Source organism: Apostichopus japonicus, chromosome 14 (assembly GCF_037975245.1).
Source record: "Apostichopus japonicus isolate 1M-3 chromosome 14, ASM3797524v1, whole genome shotgun sequence".
NCBI classification, from domain to species: Eukaryota; Metazoa; Echinodermata; class Holothuroidea; order Aspidochirotida; family Stichopodidae; genus Apostichopus; species Apostichopus japonicus.
This window is the reverse complement of record NC_092574.1, coordinates 13,768,115-13,791,875: the sequence shown is the minus strand read 5'-3', so window position 1 is coordinate 13,791,875 and position 23,761 is coordinate 13,768,115. Positions and strand designations below refer to the sequence as shown.

The window sequence follows — 23,761 nt, the reverse complement described above, 5'->3', positions numbered from 1 at the left end:
GTAACTGAAGACCAATTGATTCAAAGAAGAGAAAAGAAAATGAAACAATCGTGATTATCATTGAACTAATTTTTATTTCAGGATTTATTCAGTAAATTACATACAGAACAGTGAAAGAAATAACAGATATAGAATTTTCAATTATATCATTTAGATTTGTATTAAATGGAACACTAAAATCTTCAATATTAAGATGAAATAAACACATCATGCAGGAAGGAACGGCTGCAAGTAGAAATCTGAAGGAAAATCTGAACGAGAACCAGATGACCACAAATGGTTCTGGCATATAAAAACATTTAAATTTGTCGTTCACATCAAATGTTCATACTCGATACAGGATATTTACACTAACTTTCACCATGAGCTATGAAAGTAAGCTTATTATCACTAATAGTTTGAAGTACGACGTAAAAAACAAACGTTACACGAATGTACACTACTTCCATGTACTGAGAGAACCATACAATTTAATAACAATGTAGACTGGCAATCATAACAGACTTTTCCAAGTCTGCTGGGAGAGGTTTCTACACTAGAATAGCTTATTGCCTGGAAGCCTTAAGTTACTCTACACCAACCAGTTAAGACTCCCCCCCCCCCCCCCCAATATTGTGCACTAACACACCAATACTGAAATATTATAAATCAATACAAAACTCCAGCAAGAACCTTCAAGTAATTCATGTAAAAGACAATTTAAAGTAGGAATGTTCATACAAAATACAACACATCTGATATAGTTAGGTGTACCTGTAACATGTCACCCAAAGCTCCTTGGGTGCTGCTTGGTGTCCAAATAAGCATGTAAAATAAATACACTGCACATCCAATGCAGTTTGGTGTACCTGTACAGTACCATGTCATATAAAGCACCCTGGGTGCTGCTTGGTGTCCAAATAAGCATGTAAAATACATACACTGCACATCCAATGCATTTTGGTGTCTGTGTATCATGTCAAGAAAAGTAAATTTTATATATTTTTTTGTGTCCATATAATATGTAATTTATACAGCATCTTGGATTTTCATATAATTGTCATATTTTCTGTTGAGCTAGCCTTTACCGATATGCCTCTCAAGGTCAACAAAAGAGGAACTATTCAATATATTAGAATAAAATAGCTATAATTATATTTCTGAGTAATTATTGCATGAAAAGAGATTTTTATCACTACCAAATTGTACCAAAATACCGATATAAATAGTTATTGCAATTGTTAATGAAAACTTGCAACTTAGCCTGTTTAATACACTGGTCATATAATCATGTAAACTCTCATTCCAAAACTTTGGCCTAGCTGCCAGGTATTTGACTACTCATCATAAGAATATAAATATAATTTGACATTCTTTGTTTATTTACATCAAAGATTCATATTACAAGACTATTAAAATACGTTAACATCACAATTACAACACACTTTTAACATTACAGTACTGTTTTTATGGCAAATATATACAGTACACATTTTTAGCCTTTAAATATTTTCCAGCAATAGTGATCTATAGGTTTAAAATTTTTGCTATGTAAAAACTCAATTAATTTGCTTGTAAACAACTGCAGGCATAAATTAAATATCCCCAGCCACCAGAAAGCATCAATTTGTAATAAACAAGGAAATTCCTGTGCCAAAGGTCTTACTCATTATAATTATACATGTATATTAAATTATTAATTACATCTTGTAATTTGACTTGGAACAGAAAATCATCGGTTTATGTAAAATTCTTTTCAATTCCTGAGTTTTGTTTCTTGCTAAATACCTAATTTATTTAACACTAAATTTCTTAGTCTATCTTCACTGTACATATTCAAAATAATGTCCTCTGACCAAAAAATGTGCTACCCATTTGTCACCTGGTGCCATACTGCATCTGACATTTCCCCTCCTTCCTCCTCCCCCCTCCCCCTCCCCCACAGGGTCACATTTCCAACTATGCTTCTACTTATCAGGGGATTTTCTAAATGACATGACTTCTTACAGCATAGCTGCAACCAGTAGGGACAATTTTGTTTTTGTGTGCTACCTACTTTTAGGTCATTAGCCATATACAGTATGAACATTCTGTTTTCTGTTAGATTTGAAAACTGTTCTCCAACCGGCCAACCCCCAAACTTTGGGGGAAAAAAAACACACACATCTTGGCTTTGAACAATTGCTACCACCATGTTTGTTTCAAGTTGTTTACAAAATCTACAATTTTTCACTTGCATTTATCCAAGTCCTGATCTAATGTGGTTGATTGCTCCAAGTTTTTAAAATTTCATTTGGCACATTTGAAATGAAACCTCTTTTCAACACCTGAATTAGCTCTGATAGTACCGGTGGGAATAGGGCAATGACATTATAAACACAGTATGTAAAGCTGAGACCCAAGTTCAACTCAAATAGTAGCTTTGATCATTATCCTTTGAAAGCTTGAATCTAGTTGGACACGTCTTTTTTGACCGATCATTGTAAAAACAGTATCTTTATATTCATTTTGTGAGAAATTGTTTTTAATATATTTCTTTATTATTCGACATTACTTGAATAAAATGGAGGACACAAAAAGTCCCTCCATATCCTGTATTCTGCAATCATTCTAATACATTGCAAAAAGGAAGGCTTCTTACTAAGACAACAGGAACGCAGCTATATACATGTGAATAAGCAGATTGTTATTCCGACAGTGAATTACTTGGTGGTTTCACTCAGGATGTTAACTCATGTATATAACCTAGATACTAGTAGCTACACAAATAACACAACAAAAATATATTAAATGTAAGATATATGAAGGTTTAGGGATGACTAATACTGACTAAGTTTTGAACAACTTCTTACTTTCACATAATTTGATGTTCCAAATTCAAACTCATGTAGTAATTTTTGCTTAACTAAATCCCAAATGGTTTGTAGCCCCCGAGAGAACATATATTTTTAAGTTAATGTAGGACCAAAAAAACCCCCCAAAACTCTGGTTCGAATTATATTTATAATAGAAATGAATATAGTGTCTTTACTGATTATATAATTAAAGAAATTAAATCTGGAGGAAAATTTGATCTTTCACATAATCAGTTTCATTGCTAAATTACTCCCAGCATCCTCCCCCCCCCCCCCCCTCAACCTTCCCCTTTACAGTACCTTGAGTTCTTACATGGCAGATTAGACCAACTTTAGCCAAAGTCTACAAAGATAAAAAAAAGGGATGAGAGAGAGAAAAGGGCCTAGTTGTCTCTCTCCTACCCTCAACTGGAAATATGAAAATTCCTTGTTCATACCACAAGTACACTAAACATTATACCAAGAGTTAGGTTTTGCAGTCGAAATGCAGTTGTGCTTGGTTTTTCTAAACCACCCGTTCAGACATCTATAAAAAGTGAATACTTTGAGGATAATTCATCTACCCACTTAATTTAATTTATTTACCCACAAGTTTATTTACAAGTACCAGATGCTAACACAGACATAAAACTGGCATATGCTCCTTTCTTAATTTGGGGGGGGGGAGGGGATGTAAATATGAGGGTACTATATATCAGTATCATGCATAAGCCTAGGGTTACTGTGTTACTATCGATATCATGTATAAACCTAGGGTTACATCATGAGGATAAACTGAGTGATAATGGTCATATAAACTGACACACATTATTTATACAGACTACCAAATAAGACCTTTAAAATCAACATGCTTTTTGGGTAAGGTTTGCTAATAGTTTGCATAAATAACATTATAAATAACATAATTAATGGTATGCATGCATACCTGACATTAATCTTGAATGTAATCACACTCAATAAACAGCAATATTCCTTACTCTACTGGCTTTCAAATTTAACCCAAAAAAAGAAAGTGAAAAACAAGGAAAAACTTCAAGAAGAAAAGTGAATTATTTCCAATAGAAACAACATATTAACCGATTTAACATTTTTCTTGTTAGATTGTACATGTAATTTAAAGCTACATTTGGTATTAGCTTCTTAAGCTGAGGTGGTTCCCAAGTTATCAAATTCAGGACTTAAATTTGGGGGGGGGGGAGGGGCAACAAGAGAATCTGAGTATTCCTTTATCTACACAATAACACAGACAAAGCATAGTAAAAAAACGACAGCTGATTTTGACTAAAAATGTTTTTTTTTTTAAATTAAACTGAAATATTAAAATGAAATGATTTACTATTTTAAAATAACTGTAGGGAGCAAGGAGAAGAGCTTTAAAAGACATCTCCTATAAAATATTTACAATACACTTTATTATGTTTTTATTTTCCATTACAAGGTAACCTTTTTTTTCTTTTTTTTTAATACAAAATTTCAGTCCCATAGATCATAGCTACAGTACATGAATTTTGGAATGTCTTCAAGACTTATGGATAGAATTATAGTTTCATAGAATTTATTACAAAACAATATATTTCAAATTATCTACACATTTCTTTTGACTAGAATATGAAGTACTATTTTCTGCTATGCATACTACTTTATGGTGTTGTATGGTAACTTTACATGTCCAGTGAGTTTGGTTACTGTGTTACACATGTACTGTAGCTGCACTGGTGGACACTGAAGTGGCCATGTTTGTAAGCCAAAATGTGACCACTTCTTCAGTCGAAATTTTAATTTACAAAGCCTTAATGAAAACAGCAATAATTGCCACAGTGAAAAGGCAAAGCAACATCAGTTTTGTATTTTGAAACAAACTTGTGGATTATTCCACCCATTTAACAGAAATATGTACAGTAAACTTCAATGCATGCACAAAGTAAGGGTAATTTTTCCTTTTTAAGCAAGTTGACTCCTGACTTTTAAAATGTATGGTTCTTTCTATTTCCAGAGGAATCTGATCAAACCGTTGATGGAAAAAATCATAGCTGAAGTATAGAACTGAACCACTGAGCGAAAACAGCGAGATTGTCATCATTGCTATCATTTGAAAGAACATTTCAATGCTCGTACTATCGCCAATTTAATGTATACATCATATTTTAAATTTAGCAAATCAGAATCTAGCATTTTTGCTATGATATTCAAATAATTCTTTGCAGAATTACTGTGCATTGTCTGTGTGCCTAAATCTACCTTTACCTATCATTTCAACAAAGCAAATGTATGTATTGAAACTTAAAACTGTAAGCCTTGTTGTACTTAACAATGGCAGCAAAATGTATGAAAACAACTAGTTTGAAAACAACTGTGTTTAACCTACAACCATACAACGGCACATGAAATGACGAAGGAACAACAAAAGGAAGCAAATGTAGGAAAAATGGTCAAGAAATGTGTGAGTCAGAAAAGCAAATTTAGCATTTTGTTGGAACTGAGTAATGGTCAACACTGGATTGTTATAATATATTACGCTCACCCCGGAAACGACCGAGTGCAGGAATGGATAGTGAGATATCATACATTTGTGTGCATGACTAGTTCAGTGTTAACATTTTGCTAGTTACCACTTTTGGCAGTGTCAATTTTGTTTCTTAAGAATAACTGAAAATTTAGTATGGTTCTGTATATAATACACCAAAAATTGCAATATATATAAATTTTATCAAATAAATTAAACAACCTTCATGAGGTTGTAATGTTCTATGTTTCATCTCATTTGACTGACTATGTCATACCCCCAGGCTCATAAATTTCTTGCCTGTCATTTTATTGACTTTTTAACTAAATACATAGTCTCCATCTGTAGTGTTGTAGGTATAGTAATGTGATACACTGGTTAAGATAATACCCATTGCCCTGTACTACATTCTGTGAATATACTGTTCAATGTAATACTTATAATAAACATAAAGATAATCTTAGGAGAAAAACAGGTGATCTTAAATTCCTGATGGTTTTTGATGAGAGATTTCTCCTGCCTTTAACATCCCACTTAACAGATACACAGACACAAGGTACTTGCATCTAATTTTTAATACTGTAATATCTCATGAATTCTAAGGGGTAATTTTTTCTTGGGTAGTCTCGATTGTACAATTTCTCAGTGTACATGTGCATTCACAAATTAATAAGGAAGGGATGACTTCACTGCCTTCTGACAGAAATAAAAATGGTTAAGACACCCTTTCAAACTTTTCAGTGTCAGTGAGCCCATATATAATGTAATTGGTGTCAGTAACAGCTTTTGCAGGAATATTTACTGTACATAGTATTACAGAACATTGCAAAGTATTTCTAGCCAACTAGTTACTAAAAGAATTCTGGTTGACTGAGAGGGGCTAGATAGCTCCCCGTGTGGCCTAATTTTACTTCCTGTAGGGTGGGCATGGTCTCCCTAAATTTCTTAACGGATGCAACGGTAATCTTTTGACACATGGACAGATTAAGTGATTTCAGGCGGCCGCAGTTGTTGGAGATTATCGCGAGGGATTTATCGTCTAGGTTGCTACATCTAGTTAGATTGAGATGGGAGAGTTGTTGCAGTGATGTCACCAGCGCTTTGAGACCGGTGATCGTAATGATGTGGCAGTGGGAGATGTTTAGGACCTCCAGGGACGTATTTTTTCTAGCGATCGCATCGAACCCCTCGTCTGTTAGATTCCTACAGAAGGCGAGCTGCAGATTACGGAGACGAGGGAATCCGGCCCCCTGTCGAAAGCTGAGGTCCGTTAGATGAGTACAGTTACTCAGATTCAGGGACTCCAACTTTCTCAGTTCCCCGAGTCCATCAAAATCCCGGGATAGGACGGCTTCCATCAATTCCTTCTCGCTGACGTTTTGGATCTGCTCTTTGAACTTTGGGGCGGTGAAGAATCCCATTTGGCTATGGCTGCGGGTAAACCGATCCGTGTAATGGGGGTTATCTTTGGGTTGAAATTTTTCCGCATACTTGTCTAGTCCCAGTATGCCAAAGTCGGTAATGGACGAGCACCAAGCCAGATTGAGGACTCGCAACTCGGGGAATGCTTTGGATATCAGGATCACCGAATAATCTGAGATCGACTGACAGGACTGAAGGTTCAATTCCAGCAGATTGGGCCTGGACTCCGCTAATGTAGAGATGGCATCGTCGTTTATGCTTGTACCACTGAGATCTAACTTAGTTAACGAACTATGCTTGATAGAGCGCAAACCAGAAATCATGCCATTTGATTTCAGAGTGGGACATGATGCTGATAGAGCAGAGAGATTGGGCAACTTGGAAAATATGCTGGCAGTGATGTTGTCCGGTAAGACTCGGACGCCACTGAATGTCAAGGACTCCAGTGATGTCATGTTTTCTGTGAGGGCCGCTATGGTAACGGATGTTATGGAATCCCCCTGAGTGAAGGACAGTGATTTGATGGGGAGATCGGACTTTGCAACGGCTACGAGGCCTTTGTCGCTGAGGTTAACGCATCTGTCAAGAATCAAACCCTTAAGAGATAAGTTAGGAATGCTGCAGAGCTCCTCGAGGGCTGCACTAGTCACAGAGGTGTTACTTAGGTCAAGAACCTTTATGATACTGGCGTGACCTTTCAGAAAGGCCCTGATATTACTGAATGTCATTAACGAGATGGCTTGCATGTTCTCCTTGTTACGGGGCTCCACCTCGAACGCTATGTTACAACCTCTCAGGTAGAGTTCCTCCACAGCTGGAGTACACTGCATCAATCGGTTGAAGAGGACGTCTGACAAGTACCTCAGGGAATTGAGCTTCAGCACAGTTAACTTACCAAGAGTAGTACTTACAATTTGCTTGTTCTCTACGTCCTTCAGGAAGTTCCCCGACATGAAGAGAGCATTACAGCAGCTGAGGTCCAGGGCTCTGAGGTTGGGACAATGCTGGATCATGTGCATGAACATCTGCTCCGTAATGTCACACCCTTGCAAGCTGAGGGTCCTAAGATGAGGGCCCAGATGGCGGCCCATCTCTTCCATCACCCAGTTGCTTCCCGCAGATCCGTCGACGAACGAGACGTTGAGATGCGGGCTCTGTCTGTGAGCGAGACCTTTCAGGCGTGTCATGGTAGCGGAAGACGCTCTCAACCTGATGACCGTCCGGGTATGCAGGCAAGGATCCAAAGAGGACTCGTACCAATCCTTGGATACCAGAGAGGCAGCTTCTCGGTCCGATTTACAAAGGAAACTCATCACATGAGTGATGACCTGTGATAAAATGAAGAAGAGAGCAAACTTGACGATCGATTTCATTGGCTGATTCTTAGCAGCCGACACCACAAACAGAGAATATAAATGTAGATTGATATAACCGGAAAACGAAAACATTTAGTGGTTTCGATGCCGCACTATATTCATAATGTGCTAAGCCATACATGTTAATATATATACATGAACTTGTGCACACCAAAATGAACAGGATTATGTATTGACTAATGCGGCAACATATAAAGAAAGGTATTATGAATCAGTTATAATGTTGACAAAGCATCAACCATTAATGTACTGGTCAGGACCCTTGAGCCAATTTTGCCACCATTTGAGATAACCTGTTGACCCCTTGAAGCTCAGAGAGTGAAACTGGCTATGGGCCGCTTGAGTGTGTTTCAAGCAATACTACATGTATACAGTAATTGTATATCAACTTGAACTTTCCTGGATGACTGAATATTCTGTTCAAGACGTGTAGAGCCCCTTCACAAAACTTAACTGAACTGAATTTGACCAAACTAAAATCATAGAAGAGAAGAGAATTGACAGATTTATTATAGCTTTAAATTTGGAGTTATCATGTTTAAAAGGTTTTTGGACTTTGACTTCTTTTGATCTCTACCAATTTCAATCATGGGGCATTTATCTACCAAGTATGACATTGATTCAACTTGTGGTTGATGAGAAACATAAAAAAAAGTATTCCTCTGCTAAAATGTTGTGGATATCATGTTTGAATTGTGCTAACCCAAACTTGCTCACAAAAGTTGCACCCATGCGATAATGGAATGAGCTGCAACTTGTTAACAATTGACATGGATACCACAGAGAAATGTTCAAGAGCAAAAACCGGAATCGGCTCCAACAAGGTATGTCATTCTCACATGTCGTATTCCACACACAAAGTGTGGAAAAAGTTCAATTGCAAATCTGCCAAGGAGTGCTTTTACAAGAAAATGACATTGAACTAGAGAGGAAGCCTGAATAACATGTAAATATTTGACTTGATCAAGCCTCCCTCAGGTGGAATTATTTCTCACAGTGACTGGAAATCTATAATATGGAAGACATTTTGATTATACACCAAAACACATACTGGTCATGAATACTAAAACGTTGAAAAGAAAATTTCATGATAGTTGCATGTGATCTGTGGCCTTCATTCATCGTTACTTAAAACTCTACAGAAGGCCCTGTGTTGGGCCCTTTCATGACAACAAAACTATTTTTTCCTGAATAATTTTGGTTCACCACCATTCAAACATTATATCCACAACATTTCAGCAGATTTGGACAAAAACTCTAGGGAGAGTAGTTTTTTTCAGAAAATGACCACAAATAAGTAACCTTCAAATTTAAAAAAAATCTGATCTCATGAGTCATGAATGTATGAAAACTTAACTCACACAAACCACTGTGGATATTTCAGTCAAATGGAATGAAAAGTGATGAAATGGCAGTTGACATTCAAACATGGTGGCAAAAAGTGACAGAATTTCTGCAGAATCACATGATCTCTGAATGCTGAGCTAAAAATAGCACTTATTAACAAATTAATTTATGAAAATGTTCTGAACTTAATCAAAATTTGATTGAATTACTGTAAAACATAAATGTCTACAATGGCTCACATACAACTCATTGTAGAAGATAGCCTTAAATATATAGCAAATATCTTTCCAAATTTAAATTATCTGCATAAACTGTTATTGTTAAACCAGGTTGATCAAATTAATTGCAGTTGTTTCATATAACGTGTTGACTGTATAATATGACATAGCCTAGGCCAAAAGTTACAATCAGAACAGAATTAATTCTCAGTCATATTTGAGACTTTTCAATGTTTGATTAGCAAGAAACCATTAGGAATATGTTGCCAGTAATGTTAACAAGCTAAACTGAGATAATACATTTACTCCTTTGGAAAAACACTTTCGCAAGCGGCTTTATTCCCATCACTCTGTATTGAATACAATAAAAACCTATGTGGTACTTAATGGTTTTCCACATTGCTATGCCTGTTCCCTTAATTAGCCTACAGTACTGTACCTCAGCAGGGAGATTCACCATTTTGTCCCTCGCGGTATCTTACTTCTTTTGCGGTGAGTAATTGCTATCAAATATATCACTAGCTGTTGGTAACTGAAATGAAAATTAGACTGTCATGTCTGATATGATTTGTTTGGCAGTAAATTGGTTATTCGACCAGATATCACCTCGTTGTTTCACTAGCCAATTACTCCTCGTACAAGTTTACGTACACCTGTTATATTTACTGTTGTTATCAATGTCATATGACTGACTAAATTACGCAAGATTTATCATGAAAGGTGGACATAAAGCAGTGTCATGTAAATGCTAGAGAAATGAAACGCCGTTTCTATGACTGAGGGTATACTGTGGAGCAGGCAGGTACGTGGCTGTCTCCCGGGAAGTACATCGCCGTATTGGAGATAGTCTCCAGGGGTGTACCTACGCGGGTTGGGGCGGGGATGGGGAGAGGAGGGGATGGGGAGAGGAGGGAATATGGAGAGGAGGGGATGGGGAGAGGAGGGGAGGGGATGGGGATATAGGAGGGGATGGGGGAGAGGAGGGGTGAGGGGCGGAGGTGGTTGATGAGTGGGTGGGGTATTGATTAGAGTGTCACATTCCCCGGTGAAAATCGAGTCCGTCTCAAAAATGTGAGATGGAATAGAGCGTTATCTTTAAAGGCATTGAAGACTCGCCCAATTAAACCGTGTGCCGCGCTCTGAAAAAGTTAACTTTCCGTTGCTTGCAAATGACGTTTTCTCTTGTCGCTACAAAATGCATACAGTAATGAAACGTGGTACCTTGTTTTTTATATCGAGACCTGAGATGTCCACGCTGCTATGTACATTGTGATGTGGGTATTGACCGTAGCTGTTTGTATTGACTGTACACTAGTGTCTTATTACAGATGGTAGCCTTAAGCTGTGTGTGTATTTTCTGGGATCGATGGTGGTGTCTAACACTTCTGTTACACGTCATTCGAAACTAGATCAGATTACCGGCATGAGACGTTTCTTTGTGCGCGAGCCTTCACACCCTTTAACAGTCCAGTGAAAGTAATCGTTACTTAAGCACAACAAATAAAAGTTAAAAAACATTCTTTCAGTTTCTGTCTGACGTCAACATTTCCCAGTTTTTGATAATATTAGGCTAACAAAATGTTTTTGTGGGCTTCTCCCTCAGATCTCCTGAGGATTTGTGATACGTTCCGCGGAAATTGAAATCCTCTTAGAAATGTATCATTATCTGCAAATGTTGCAGCTGGGGTCATCAGGATCCTATCCAGACTTGAAATACATTTCAGAGAACTCTTAATTCCTCCTGCTGACATGTGTTTGTGCATGATAGTTGCCATGGGACGAAATATCACCAAATGCTAAAGCTTCCACTGGACACCCCCCCAGGTTTAAATGCTTTCCAGAGAAATTAAATTCCTTATCCTCACAGGTGCTTGGAGAACAAGAAAACCACCAAAATGCTGCAACTTTCGGGGGAAGAAAAACCTAAAACTGCTGCAACTTCCAGGACTTTGCCTTGCCCCTGGAACCCCAAATGGGGTCTTGAGAGACACAGCAAATTGCTATACAATTTGATAGTGAAATTCTCTTTCTGACATATGTTGTTTCTCAGAATGCTAAATCATCCAGCCAATTACAATGGGCAGATGTAAATATAAACAAATTGCTGCAAATGTTGGATTACTTCTCGATACGTTGCTCGCCACCTGTTACTAAACTTGGCTCTCGAAAAAGGTAGTATAGGTCCCAAACCCCTCTCCACTACCTTGAAATTGGTGACTGTATGCCCCTACATGTCTGTTTCCAATGCTTTGCAGGGAGCAGGCCTAGCAATGTCGAACACCATTCAGCACGAAATAAGTTTCAAACAATTCAAGGATTAAAAAACGAGTTATATTTTTAATTGTTATTTGCATAATTAGTGTTTCCAAAAGATGCATTTATATACTATCTCAAACTTAAGCATGCTAATGTAAATAACAGTTTCAATAGCCGTTTCCTAGCTATCGTTTTTTTTTTTTTGTATCACACATATGGAAAAATTTCAAATCTGACTTTTGTGATAAATTATGTTCCTATTGTGGTAGTTGCTTATTAATTGTTTCCAGAAAATTTCCATGGTTAAAAAGTTCTTTCTTTTGAGGCCATTCATATCGAGCCAAAATATTTCTAATATGTTTTTCCAGACTTTCATTATGATTTCATGCATATTACAAAACCTTAACAAAAGTGTTAGATATAAAAGAACCAAGATAAAAGATGACAGGGATACCTGTGGTATTAATTTGTGCATATTTTATTGATCACTACAACAGAGCTCAAAATTATGAGTCAGGAAACACAACCATATTGCAACTTTTCATACTGTATATCGCATTGTGAATTATTCTCATACTTTGCTCAGAAACACATATTACAGTTTCACTGCTTGATAAATAATAATAATTCAGGGGAAAACTGTACTTTTTTGGGATGCAAGAGATGAACTTCACTTATAACAACTGCTTGCGTCAATATCACAACTTCTTGTGTCTAGTTGACAGTTGGTACAAAAAGTATAAGCAACCTCATCTTGAAAAAGGTATGTAGAATTGAATGCAACTTTCACCTCCATGCTGGGATCATATTCCTTTGTTACATTTCAAGAAATGTACCTCTGAATTAATTGCTTAATAGACCTTTACTCCTAGTTGTAATTTAAACAATAAAAACAGCTTCTTCAACCAATTCTTACATTGCAAAATAGGCTAGACCTGCCTGTACAATTGTCAATGGTGTGTTGTTTAATATTGAGCCTAAGTGTAAATGTTCAGGTACCCTGCCCTGAAAGGTGGATGATAAGTTAGACATTGTAGTCGGTGCTGTGTTTGCACGTTGTTTACCATGGAAACAACGTGGAAGCAACCGTTGTCAAGACCTCTTACTCCATACGTAATGTCATCCAGTCGATGATGACAACCCAGAATTTTCTGCAAAGCTTTCATACAAGCTGACCATTTCTGGAGTAGTCTGAGGTTTTACTATCTGGAAGGCATCTTGAAAGTTGTGTTTTGTGACCTGAGTGGCAGTCATGTCAGCTTGCATAGCAGCTAGGGCAGCCTCTCTACAGACAGCAACAACCTGGAAGAAAGAAAAGAAAACCTTGCTAGAACAGAACGAGACCAAGTGAGTAGATTGCAATGATTGAAAACATATGCTACAATTAATCCTATACTTTCACACCCTACTCAGGCTTCATGGACCTAATTCTGTCAATTTAAAGAAAACCAAAGTGTCTTATTTCCTTGCTTTGATTTTCCCTCTAAGAACATGACAGAAATCAAATTATCTTGATCCAATGGAATGACAGAGGGGACGTGAGGGCTTGAAGATATTATTATTCCTTGTCAACTATCTTTTTCTCTTGTCAATGAAGCAACGGTAAATGGCAAGCGAATTGTGTTTGTAAATCCGTCTGTCAAGGAACATTTAGTCATGCTTATCATTTATCTCCCTTCTCACCCCCCTCCATTAAAAATAGAATAAAAGGTGATGACATGTTATATTTACTTGAGTGTTAACATTTAATATGTCACATTCAAACAAACTTCCCATCTTTTACCATAGTTATGGATTTGCCTAATTGAGGCTGTTGTGAATAAATGGATATAAATGAAAGCATCGACACAAACTACCATGAAATTACAAGTGAGAGAGAGAAGAAAGGGTGAAATATAATATCACATATGCACACTGGAGAACTAACAATTTTCATTAAGAAATAACAGAAAAAAATGCAAGAAATAATAAGTTTTTGCAGTTCCACATTTTATCCTCACCTCTGCTCCAGAGTAACCATCTGACTGAGACACCAGCTCATCTACTCTGACATCAGCTTCAACTGGAATTACCTTAAACTGGATCTCGAATATCTCTCTTCTAGTTGACGAATCGGGTAAAGGCACATGTAGGATCCGATCTAGCCTGCCAGGCCGTAACAAAGCCTGTACAATGAATCAATACAACATCAGGATTTAACAATTTTATTTGGCAGCTTTCATTGTAAAATATTACAGAGGTTAACTATAACATATATATTAATGAAAAATATGTGTTTTCAACTTCACGTGAGGTAAAGATACATAACCAACCTTTGCTCCAAATGGATCATTGCTCACCCTGAAACGGAAACCATTCCACTAGGCAAAACATTATGGCATGAACTGCCTTAGGTTGCTACCACTTAACATAAAAGACTTGCGAGTTATTGCAGTTGGATTTAATTAAATTACTAATACCAGGATAAACTTAATAAACTAATCAACAAGATTCTTTGTCTAAAACATATCCCTCCGTTACGGTACAAACCTTGTCCATGATCTGTGGTTTATTGGTTGCTGCTACTATGGTAACATCTTTAAGACCCTCAATCCCATCCAGCTCTGTCAAGAGCTGTCCAAGGACTCGGTCACCAACACTTCCAGAACTGGAGGAACTGCAGAGAGAATCAAATTGATTTAGAAGGATACAACTGATGACTGCAAGTTGTGTGCACAGAAATTAGTACTTTACGACCCACTTCTTAGATATGGATTCCATTGGAATAGATATAAAGTTAGTATTTATATGTTTCGGTGCTGACATCAAATATACTAGAAAGAAAACAAATTGGTCGCCAATGTTATTTGGCTCTTCTTTCACTGCCCACCTTCAGAAATGATATTCATAAATAAGAATATATTAATGCCTGATTTCATCAAATCCCCCAGGAAAAACATTTCCAGCGATACTAATCTTGTTAAACTTGGAGCACAATGGGTCTCTCCAGCCAAATCACAGAGAGCCCTGCCATAACTTTATAATCTAGTTCCGCGAAATGGTACCATGAATTGATCACTTACAGTGTATACAAATTTGTTCATAGTCATGGAAGAAGAGAACTTTTGAGACTTTTTGTACTAGGTTCAGGTCAAGCTGTTTTAAGCACCGTTTAATACTTGTATTTTCCAAACCTGTTTAGTTCCTTCCTTTCTTTGAACCTTCAACTAGTCAATCACCCAGCTTGTCATTCGATGTAAGTCTATCAGATGTGTTCGCAGCTTGTTAGATCTTTCACACGATTGAATTACGTTAATCCAGCCCTCTACGCACATTAAAGATCACACATATTAGGACAGATAGGACAATGCCCTCTTGACTATCTTGGGTCTTAAGTGAAGGCCGGAGCGTTTTGATGTGAACAAGAGAACAGTTGGCTTACACTTTTAAGAACAAACCAATAGGTGCTTGCTTAGTAAAAAGATTTACAATTTGGTCCTGCACAGTCTCCTCTTACCTCCCTCTTTCTACTGCCAGACCATCGATCTCATCAAAGAAGATAATTGCCGGTGCTGCTCCCCTTGCTTTCCTAAAGACCTCCCTCACAGCTCTTTCTGACTCTCCGACCCACTTACTGAACAACTCCGGTCCCTGACAAAACAGAAACATACGAATCGTAACCTTCATAATATTCATTTAAATTCACATGAAAAGTTTTTTCCTTCTGACCAGTTCATTGCCAAGGAAAGCTTCAGTTTTCTTGAACAACAGCTGCATACCCACATGGGTGCAAACAAAACATGTGTATTTATATCAACAAATCAAGTACACAATGCTGCAGTAGTAAATGTTTCTTTAGCCGTAATGACTCATCTCCTAAATTTTGAATCCATTCATGATTAAAGCTAACATGCTGGGATACTTGTCAGTTCATGTCTGAAATAGATTTGGCATAGTTTGGACACGCATTTTGCTTCTACTATACTTCAAAACATCATGCATATCATGAACGAGTGCAGGGAAGTGTGGGATAGAGTTCCCCACCAACAATACCACAAGAAACAACACCTGCTGAAAGATGTCTACTAAAGTGGCAGACAGTGTTGCCAATTTTCTTACAAATATTGCTTTGATTGTCTTCCTTCTTTTGTAGCTTTCCACCACCCCCCCACCCCCCGGCCCCTTCTTTTCTCTCTCTCTCTCTCTCTCTTTTGGTTACTTTTAAGTAACCAGAATATAATTTTATTTTCTGTGAAACTTCCTCTTTGGTTTAAACAAAAATACTAAAAAGAGAATGCTCCTCTTTAGCCTACTGTTGAGTGAAAAACTGGTCGTTCTCATGGCAAACACATGATTGATGTATACCTCCAGAAGTTAAACCCATCCATCCTTTTACTTTTACTAGAAGAAATGTTCAAGTCCATACCTGTACGGCTAAAAAGTTCAAGCCACTCTCTGTTGCTAAGGCTTTAGCAATAAGTGTCTTGGAACAGCCAGGTGGACCATACAACAGCACACCTCTCGGTGGACTGATTCCCAACCTCTGAAAGGCTTCTGGATGTTTGATTGGCCACTCAATGGCCTGTCTTAATTTTAATTTGATATCTTCTAATCCACCAATATCAGACCAATAAACCTAGAAGAATCACAAAAAAAAAAAAAAAAAAAAAAAACGTACCAACATAACATATACGGTGGCAGAATGGTATGACTAAGGTTTGTTCTTGGAACCTAATGTAAAGTGGAACATACTATGGCACACATTTAGAAATTTCATGATTTTATCACAGCAATGCTAAGTAAGCACATGATTGAAGTGTGCTAGCCAGTTTCTCACAAACATGAAGTCAATTTGTTAAACTATTTCCAAATCATCCCTACTCAATATTCCTTTCTTTGTGTTAGGTAACTTACATCGGTTGAATATTTCTTGAGTCAAGTATTAAAAGGAAAGAAGTATTAAAAAAATACTCTTTCTTAAACTTTCTTGTTGTATTGGTCATATATTTATGAAGACATACCAGTGTATTTTAATCCTAACAGAAGACAACCATGGAAGTTACAGATACAGTCCACTCACTAAACTGATGTTCTACATTGCCATCATTATAGAGTGAGAAAATCCCTCATCCTTCATTACACATTAAATATTAAAAAAAATTCAATAAAATTCTGTATAGAAAAGATAGCAAAGTAAGTTTTTACCTTTGGAACAGAGATTTCTACCTCCCTCATGGCACTTGGTTTAACTTGAGTTAGAGCAAAGTTGAAATCGTTCAAATCGAGAGATAATTTCTGAGCCCCCTTGGCTTCATAGGCTTTGTGCTTCTGCAGAGCATGTAACGCAGCTGAAACACAATAAAATGGAAAGAAAATTATTGTATGGAATTAAGTAATTTAATTTCTGTTTGAATAACTCTTATCACCAAATTCTGACAGAAACTTTTAGGTAAGGACTCTTAAAGATAAAGGCTCTTAAAGATAAAGGATGGAGAGTTCATACCTTCTTTACATACTGCAGCCAAGTCAGCACCAACGTATCCATGTGCCTTCCCAGCAACCTCTTCTAATTCCTCTGTTTTCAGGGAATGTTGAACTTTCCTGAGACACTTCAGAAGGATCTGATGAAGAAATATTAAAGAACTCCAACTGGTTGAAACTTCTTCAAGTAATTTTCTTCCAAGCCGAACTGATTCAACAATATCCTTCTTTTTACACAAACATAGCACAAAAGTTATATTAAATGATTTACCTTGGGTTAACCCACACCACAAAGATTTACTTTACTATGCCATCAACAACATATTCCTCATCCACCTCTTCACCCCCCCCCCCTCCCACATTACAAAAGGAACTCATTGATTTTTAAATGAACCAGAAGTAATTATTTTCATCCAACAAATATGTCAGCAATATTTTAAAGAAAAAATTGCTGCCGGACAGCACAAAAATTTTAACATTAAATTGAAACACTTTACATCAGTCCTTTCTATGACGTTTGGTACACCAATTTCAATCTCCCTGTCAAATCTGCCAGGTCTTCTCAAAGCCACATCAATTGCATCTGGTCTGTTGGTCGCTCCAAGTACAAGGACATGTTTGTCTGAAAGACTCTGTGAAACAAAAGAATTAAAAGAAGAACAGAAAATACACAGAGATTAGTAAATACTGTAGCTTTTGCTTCAGCAATCTTTAAGAGGAAAGTCAAGAAGAAAAGTTTTATTTTTGGCTGATGAAAGGGGAACACATTCTTAGCATCATTTTCGGCAAAACAACATTTCAAGTTTACAGGTGTGATATGTCATAGCTGTACACTCACAAATTTGATTTTAAGTTATTTTCTTTAAAGCGCATATTCAATTTTCTTCATCAAAAGTAACATATGAATACACGTCAACCGTTGGGGTGTTAATAGCTTCTCATCTGTTATAAAGCAACGTTGGAACACTATACAATCCAAGGTCAAACTAACAAAATGAAAAATTTAAACAAAGAAAAGGGGAAAAAATTACTGGGGGAGGAGAAGAAGGAATAGAAGGGAGCACATAACCTTTTCCTGATTCTGTTCCCTCTGATGCAATTGAATCATGGTCATGAGTTGGTTTTGTACTTCTAGTAATATTCTCTTTCTAGGTCTACTTTTACCAGCAGCCTAATAGTCTTAAAGAGCGAGGATTCCGATGGGCGGTATAGTCATGAAATGAAGTGTAATGCAAACTTACCGAGTCTAATCCATCCATCAATGTCAATAAGGTAGCAACGACCCTCTTCTCCATTTCGCTCTGAACCTGGTCTCTTCTCGGACACAGAGAATCTAATTCATCGATGAGTATGACAGAGGGAGCATGATCCGTTGCCTCTTGAAAGATGTCCCTTAGTCTCGATTCAGACTCACCGTAATATCTAAGTGACGAATAGCAGAAGGAATCAATTGGTTGAAGAAAGTTTCATGACACTTATCTGTCCCTGCATGTTCTGCTACGCCGGGGATTGACTCGATCAAACCCGAGTGTCAGTATGGACATTTCCTGACAGTTCCTTTCATTTCAAATCTCAAAGAATTTGTCTTACAAGAAGAACTCGGACGGGATAGATGAAAGATTCTCCTTCATTCTAATCGTACTAGTTGAGGAAAATTTTCCTCACAATCTCTGGGGAATGCCAAATTTGATTTTAAGCAGCGGTAAGATTTATTATCACAATACACTCACTTGCTTAAGATCTCTGGACCGTTGATGATAATGGAATAGACGTTCATTTCCGTGGCAACAGCTTGTGCTAGCATCGTCTTTCCTACCCCAGGTGGACCAAAGAGGAGAACTCCTTTCGGTAGAGAAAGTCCTATTGATCGAAAGGTTAAAACCGAGGATTTATTTAAAAGAGTGTGAACGTTTCTGTACATGAAACTGATGACTTTTTCTGTCATCTTTCGTAATGCGGTTGAGAGAGAAACTTATTGAAGATACTCACTACGGAATTATGTTAAGTGTAAAGCCAAGAAGACAAATACAAAAAAAAAACAAAAAAAACCTGCACACAAATGCTTAATCAAAGATGAGGAGAGGAAAATAGAGTGCAAGGTACAGTATGTTTTGTGATAATATTTGTATTTCTATTGAAAAAAATGATTCCTCTAAATATACTAACCAACAGACAGAAACAGTGATGGATTCTTCAAGGGTACCTCTATCATTTCTCTTAGAGATTTGAGATGTTGCTTCATTCCACCGATATCATCAAATGAAACTTGCTTCAGTTGCCTTCCTTTCTCCTTCTTTTCCTTTCCAGTTTTAGCAAAAACCAAAGCTGTGGATGATGTAATCCTAAACATCTCTGGAGCTTCAACGTTGCCATTCCCCGTGACGAGGTGCCTTTCTTCATCCTTCCTCCGAGAGGTTGCGCGTGAGCTCCTCTTGGGAGTAGATGTCTGACGTCCAGAGTCGGATAGTCTTAATTTATCAAGACTTTCGTTAATATCATCCACCTTTGACGAATCCCTGGTCGAGCTGCGATATGCTTCAGGAGAGAGAGGTGATGATGAATTGCTGCTTAAGCTGTCTTCAGTCAAATTATGATTCTTTAGTATTTTAGAGTCAAGATTTGACTTGATTTGAAATCCGTCAGCTTCTGTTGTTGAATCCAATGATTGGTTTCCATTTCCAGAATGACTCTCTTCCGTCTTTACATGTACCGATGAAATATCTTTGATGAGAATGGTTAAAGATTTTCCAAAAAATGTCACTTTAATGGTGTGACCACAAAAGATACACCTTCCAAAGAGAGTCCTTTGCAAAAATCTATTGAATTGTTGATTCTTTAAAAAGTCATTTCCTGTTTGACTGAAATGTAAAATGAAAAAAATGAAATAGATTGATGTAACATCCATACAGTTAAAGTGATGATTAAAATATCAAATTTACCATAGAGCAGAGCGTGTGCCCTGTGCATCGCATCATAATTTATTATTTTGGAATGAGGGGATTAAGTGTCTCCTAAAGACATATCGGGGAGTTTAAGTTTATCATCCGAAGTCTACGGACGTAGAACAGTAGGCTCCGTAGTTATATTTATTTTGTACATTTTAATTATCCAAAGTTATAGTTTTATTCAGAATCAATAAAAAAAGAGGAATATACTATCAAGTACCCGCTTTTCCTGATTATTTCCTGTTTCACGCTCGGTTCGACGTTATCAGTGTAAGGCCCGGCTTACCGTTCTAAGAACTATCTAAATAAGCCTTACAATACCACAGAGGTTATTAATCTTATTTATGGCAGGCATTATCCCAGGCTTTCATCAAATGACAAATGATTCTACCAGTGTTACACATCAATTGAACAGCGAGTCTAGACTGGTATGATAGCTGCTGTTTGTTGTTTAGGGTTTTCTCCATATTGTTGTCAAAATGATATGCTGGAAAATTTCTTTCTCTGTTCAATAAATCTGTTTATGCAATTGGACATTATAAACAAAGAAACTTGACAAGTTAACAAAGTTAGCACTGACAACTTTGTCAACACTGAATCTGATGTAAGTGTGATACGACGAAGCGGAGAAGGAATATAAATATAATCAGCAAGAACCTTGTTTGATGTCATTTTTCAGTAATTAGCTTCTTCAATCAAAGACAATAGATTGATGTAATTTACCTGCAACTCAAAGTAACTTTATCTGCAGAAGTGATAGTACCACTGAGGGCTGTCAGTTGAACAAAACTGCCCAGTTTAAATCCAGATTCACCAACATCTGTTAGATCCATACTGATGGTATCGATAGATGCTGATGACACAGGCCAAGATAAACCAGATAACCACTTCTTTGTTGATAAACTCTGAAGAATCACAGGTTGTCCAATACCAAGACCAAGGTGAGTCATGGTTGTGGGATTAAGCTGTACCAGATTGGATCGTGCTGAGGTTGGCAAGCTAGAAAATCCTGATAGAAGAAGCAGACTGCCATAGTTAAATGTTTCCTACCTGGTTATTTTTTTAATGCGACCATTTAAGTTGGAACAAAATTTTGTTTTACCTCAACTACTGGGAATAAAACTGAAAGTATGGTAGTCAGGGCCAGATTTACCAATGGGCAACGTGGGCAGCTGCCCACGGGCCTCCACAACAAGGGGCCTCCACATACTTCATGAAAAAAAAATATATATATAAGGGGAAATTTGAAGAAAAACAATTAAATGTAGGCTGACAAATATCATCAATCAAAATCATATTGCGCGCGGCTTACGCCATGCATACGCTTGAAGTCATATTCAATTTTAATTGTATCTCTTTGTGAATGGTAGAAACAGCTAAGTGGTTGTTTTCCCGTTATTGCAAATCACACGTCGGCAGACAAACATGATTGGCCTAATATCCAAAGTCATCAATCTCAACGTCTATTTTCTTTAGAACTAGGTTAATGGTTTTGGTTGAAACATTTCAGTTCACCCTGACAGTGCGCCTGTCATCACCTCCCGCTAGGTTTCAGACAGGTATTGCTAATTGATTCTTTTCATGTGCAATGATGAAACAACTGTCTTCTCACCCCCTCTACACACACATACACAGGCCCGTGCGCGTCTGGGCAGTTGGCAATTGGCATTAACATGTTCGTCATGAATCATGTTAGTCCAGTCCAGCTAAAAGCAAGTTTAGGCCCGGGGTGTGAGTTTTTCCGGTTTTCCGGGATAATTAGCATATGCAGGCCGATCAAATTCTTGGAAATGGGACAACACCCCCTTTCTCCAGAACCCAATTTCTAGATAACTTTAGTCATTTTTGACGTCGGATTATGAAAGAAAATGCTCCACATCCCCTTTTAATGGACCCTGACCTGATATTCTAACCCTAACCTAGATTTTTAAAACATTTGCAGTTTCCAGAGAGTGAGAGAGGTTGTAGCAACCATTTTACTTGTACTGAAAATTTTGCAGGCCTACATACCGTAATGAAAATTCTTCAGAAATCACAAAATTTACTTCAGAAATTACAAAATACTGCACCATTTCGCATCCAAGAACCCTTAATTATTGGAAAAAATCCAATACCCCTCCCCTTACACACCTCCCCCAGGACGGCGATCACTGGAGGGGAGGCCTCCACCACTGAAGGTTGCCCACGGGCCTCCACATGTCTAAATCCGGCCCTGATGGTAGTGATATAAAACCATTTTACAAGCAGCTGAGAGAAAAAGCACATGTAGCATGTAATGTCATCATCCAATGTAGTTGATGAAGAGGAAAATGCCCTCACAATGGGGACATCAAAATTGCTATGCATGGTGGCCTACCTTTAACACGGCAGTGTTTTGTTTCACAAAGCCTATGTGACAGTCATAAGTACCATTGGAAGACTATAAATGTATGACCTTTCTTGATTACAAATAATAACATCTGAGAAATTCCAACCATCTGTGTAAGTGGCAAGGATATCTAAGCAAGATTTTCTTTGAAGTGAGTTTGTTGCAGCCAAGGACACTGTTTCTGTTTCACTGCCAAGCCCTCAATAGTACCCTAAGCATCTAACGCTTATGTCTAAAAAGTGTCTAAAGTCTTGACATGTTGGGACAAGGATATTGGTGACAATTTATTGTTACTAAGTTCAATTTTCAACAAGAGTATAAAATATATGTGAACAGCCATTTACTTTCTTGAGAGATAAGCCTGTCACCTTTGCAGTGTAAACCTCATTGTCAAAGCATTCTTGTCAGCTTTGTTTGTAGTATGAGAGGAAATGTCCATGACAAAGAACTAAAAAACAAAAACTACCACCACTGAACTTCATAACCTGCAGTGTAAATCAGAAACTTGCATTCAAGACAGTATCAATTAGTTAGGCTACTGTTCATTGACATCGACATAAAGTAGAACACTCTGTGAATAACAAAACGTTCAATCTAAAAATACCAAACTGAAGAATCTTTTGTATTTGTCTAGATCCAATGTGACTGTTTACCTTCATCTTTGGCATTTGTAATTTTCGCAAACAGGCTCTGCTTCTGTATGCATGGCTCCTGAGATTCGTGGATAGGGACCCCACAGGCGGATTCGTGAGACTGAAAAGTTTTTGATGGAATTACTCGTAAGCATTGATCGCAAGTTATCCAGCTGACCCTTGATGACTTCTTCTTGGAAGACATTTTAATATCCTTTACCCCAGAAGATTTGATTGCTGCCTCAAATGAGAGATTTTACCGATTACAAATCTCACCTGCACCGTAGAAAAGGTACGGGAAAATCCCTTGAAGTTGCTGCAATTGCCGATTTACATCAATAAATCCAGATGCGGGATCCACAAACGTCATTAGTGTCTGAAAGTTATTAAGTATTAATAA

General features: G+C 37.4%; 2 protein-coding genes across 2 annotated transcripts; both read right to left on the bottom strand.

Annotated features, from left to right (window-relative positions):
• Window positions 1-54: 54 nt before the first annotated feature.
• LOC139979491 (uncharacterized) lies at window positions 55-10,379 on the bottom strand. The gene is made up of 2 exons (XM_071990340.1): window positions 10,140-10,379; window positions 55-8,087 (listed from the first exon to the last, which is right to left on the bottom strand). The coding sequence occupies exons 1-2, from the start codon at window positions 10,158-10,160 to the stop codon at window positions 6,189-6,191; spliced, it is 1,920 nt and encodes a 639-aa protein (XP_071846441.1). The 5' UTR covers window positions 10,161-10,379; the 3' UTR covers window positions 55-6,188.
• Window positions 10,380-12,418: 2,039 nt separating this feature from the next.
• Window positions 12,419-23,684, bottom strand: LOC139979488 (ATPase family gene 2 protein homolog A-like). Its single transcript, XM_071990327.1, has 13 exons — window positions 23,383-23,684; window positions 21,085-21,370; window positions 19,583-20,274; window positions 19,147-19,276; window positions 18,658-18,838; window positions 17,914-18,048; window positions 17,439-17,556; window positions 17,141-17,283; window positions 16,362-16,571; window positions 15,453-15,586; window positions 14,486-14,612; window positions 13,957-14,121; window positions 12,419-13,258 (listed from the first exon to the last, which is right to left on the bottom strand). The coding sequence occupies exons 1-13, from the start codon at window positions 23,564-23,566 to the stop codon at window positions 13,076-13,078; spliced, it is 2,688 nt and encodes an 895-aa protein (XP_071846428.1). The 5' UTR covers window positions 23,567-23,684; the 3' UTR covers window positions 12,419-13,075.
• Window positions 23,685-23,761: the final 77 nt, after the last annotated feature.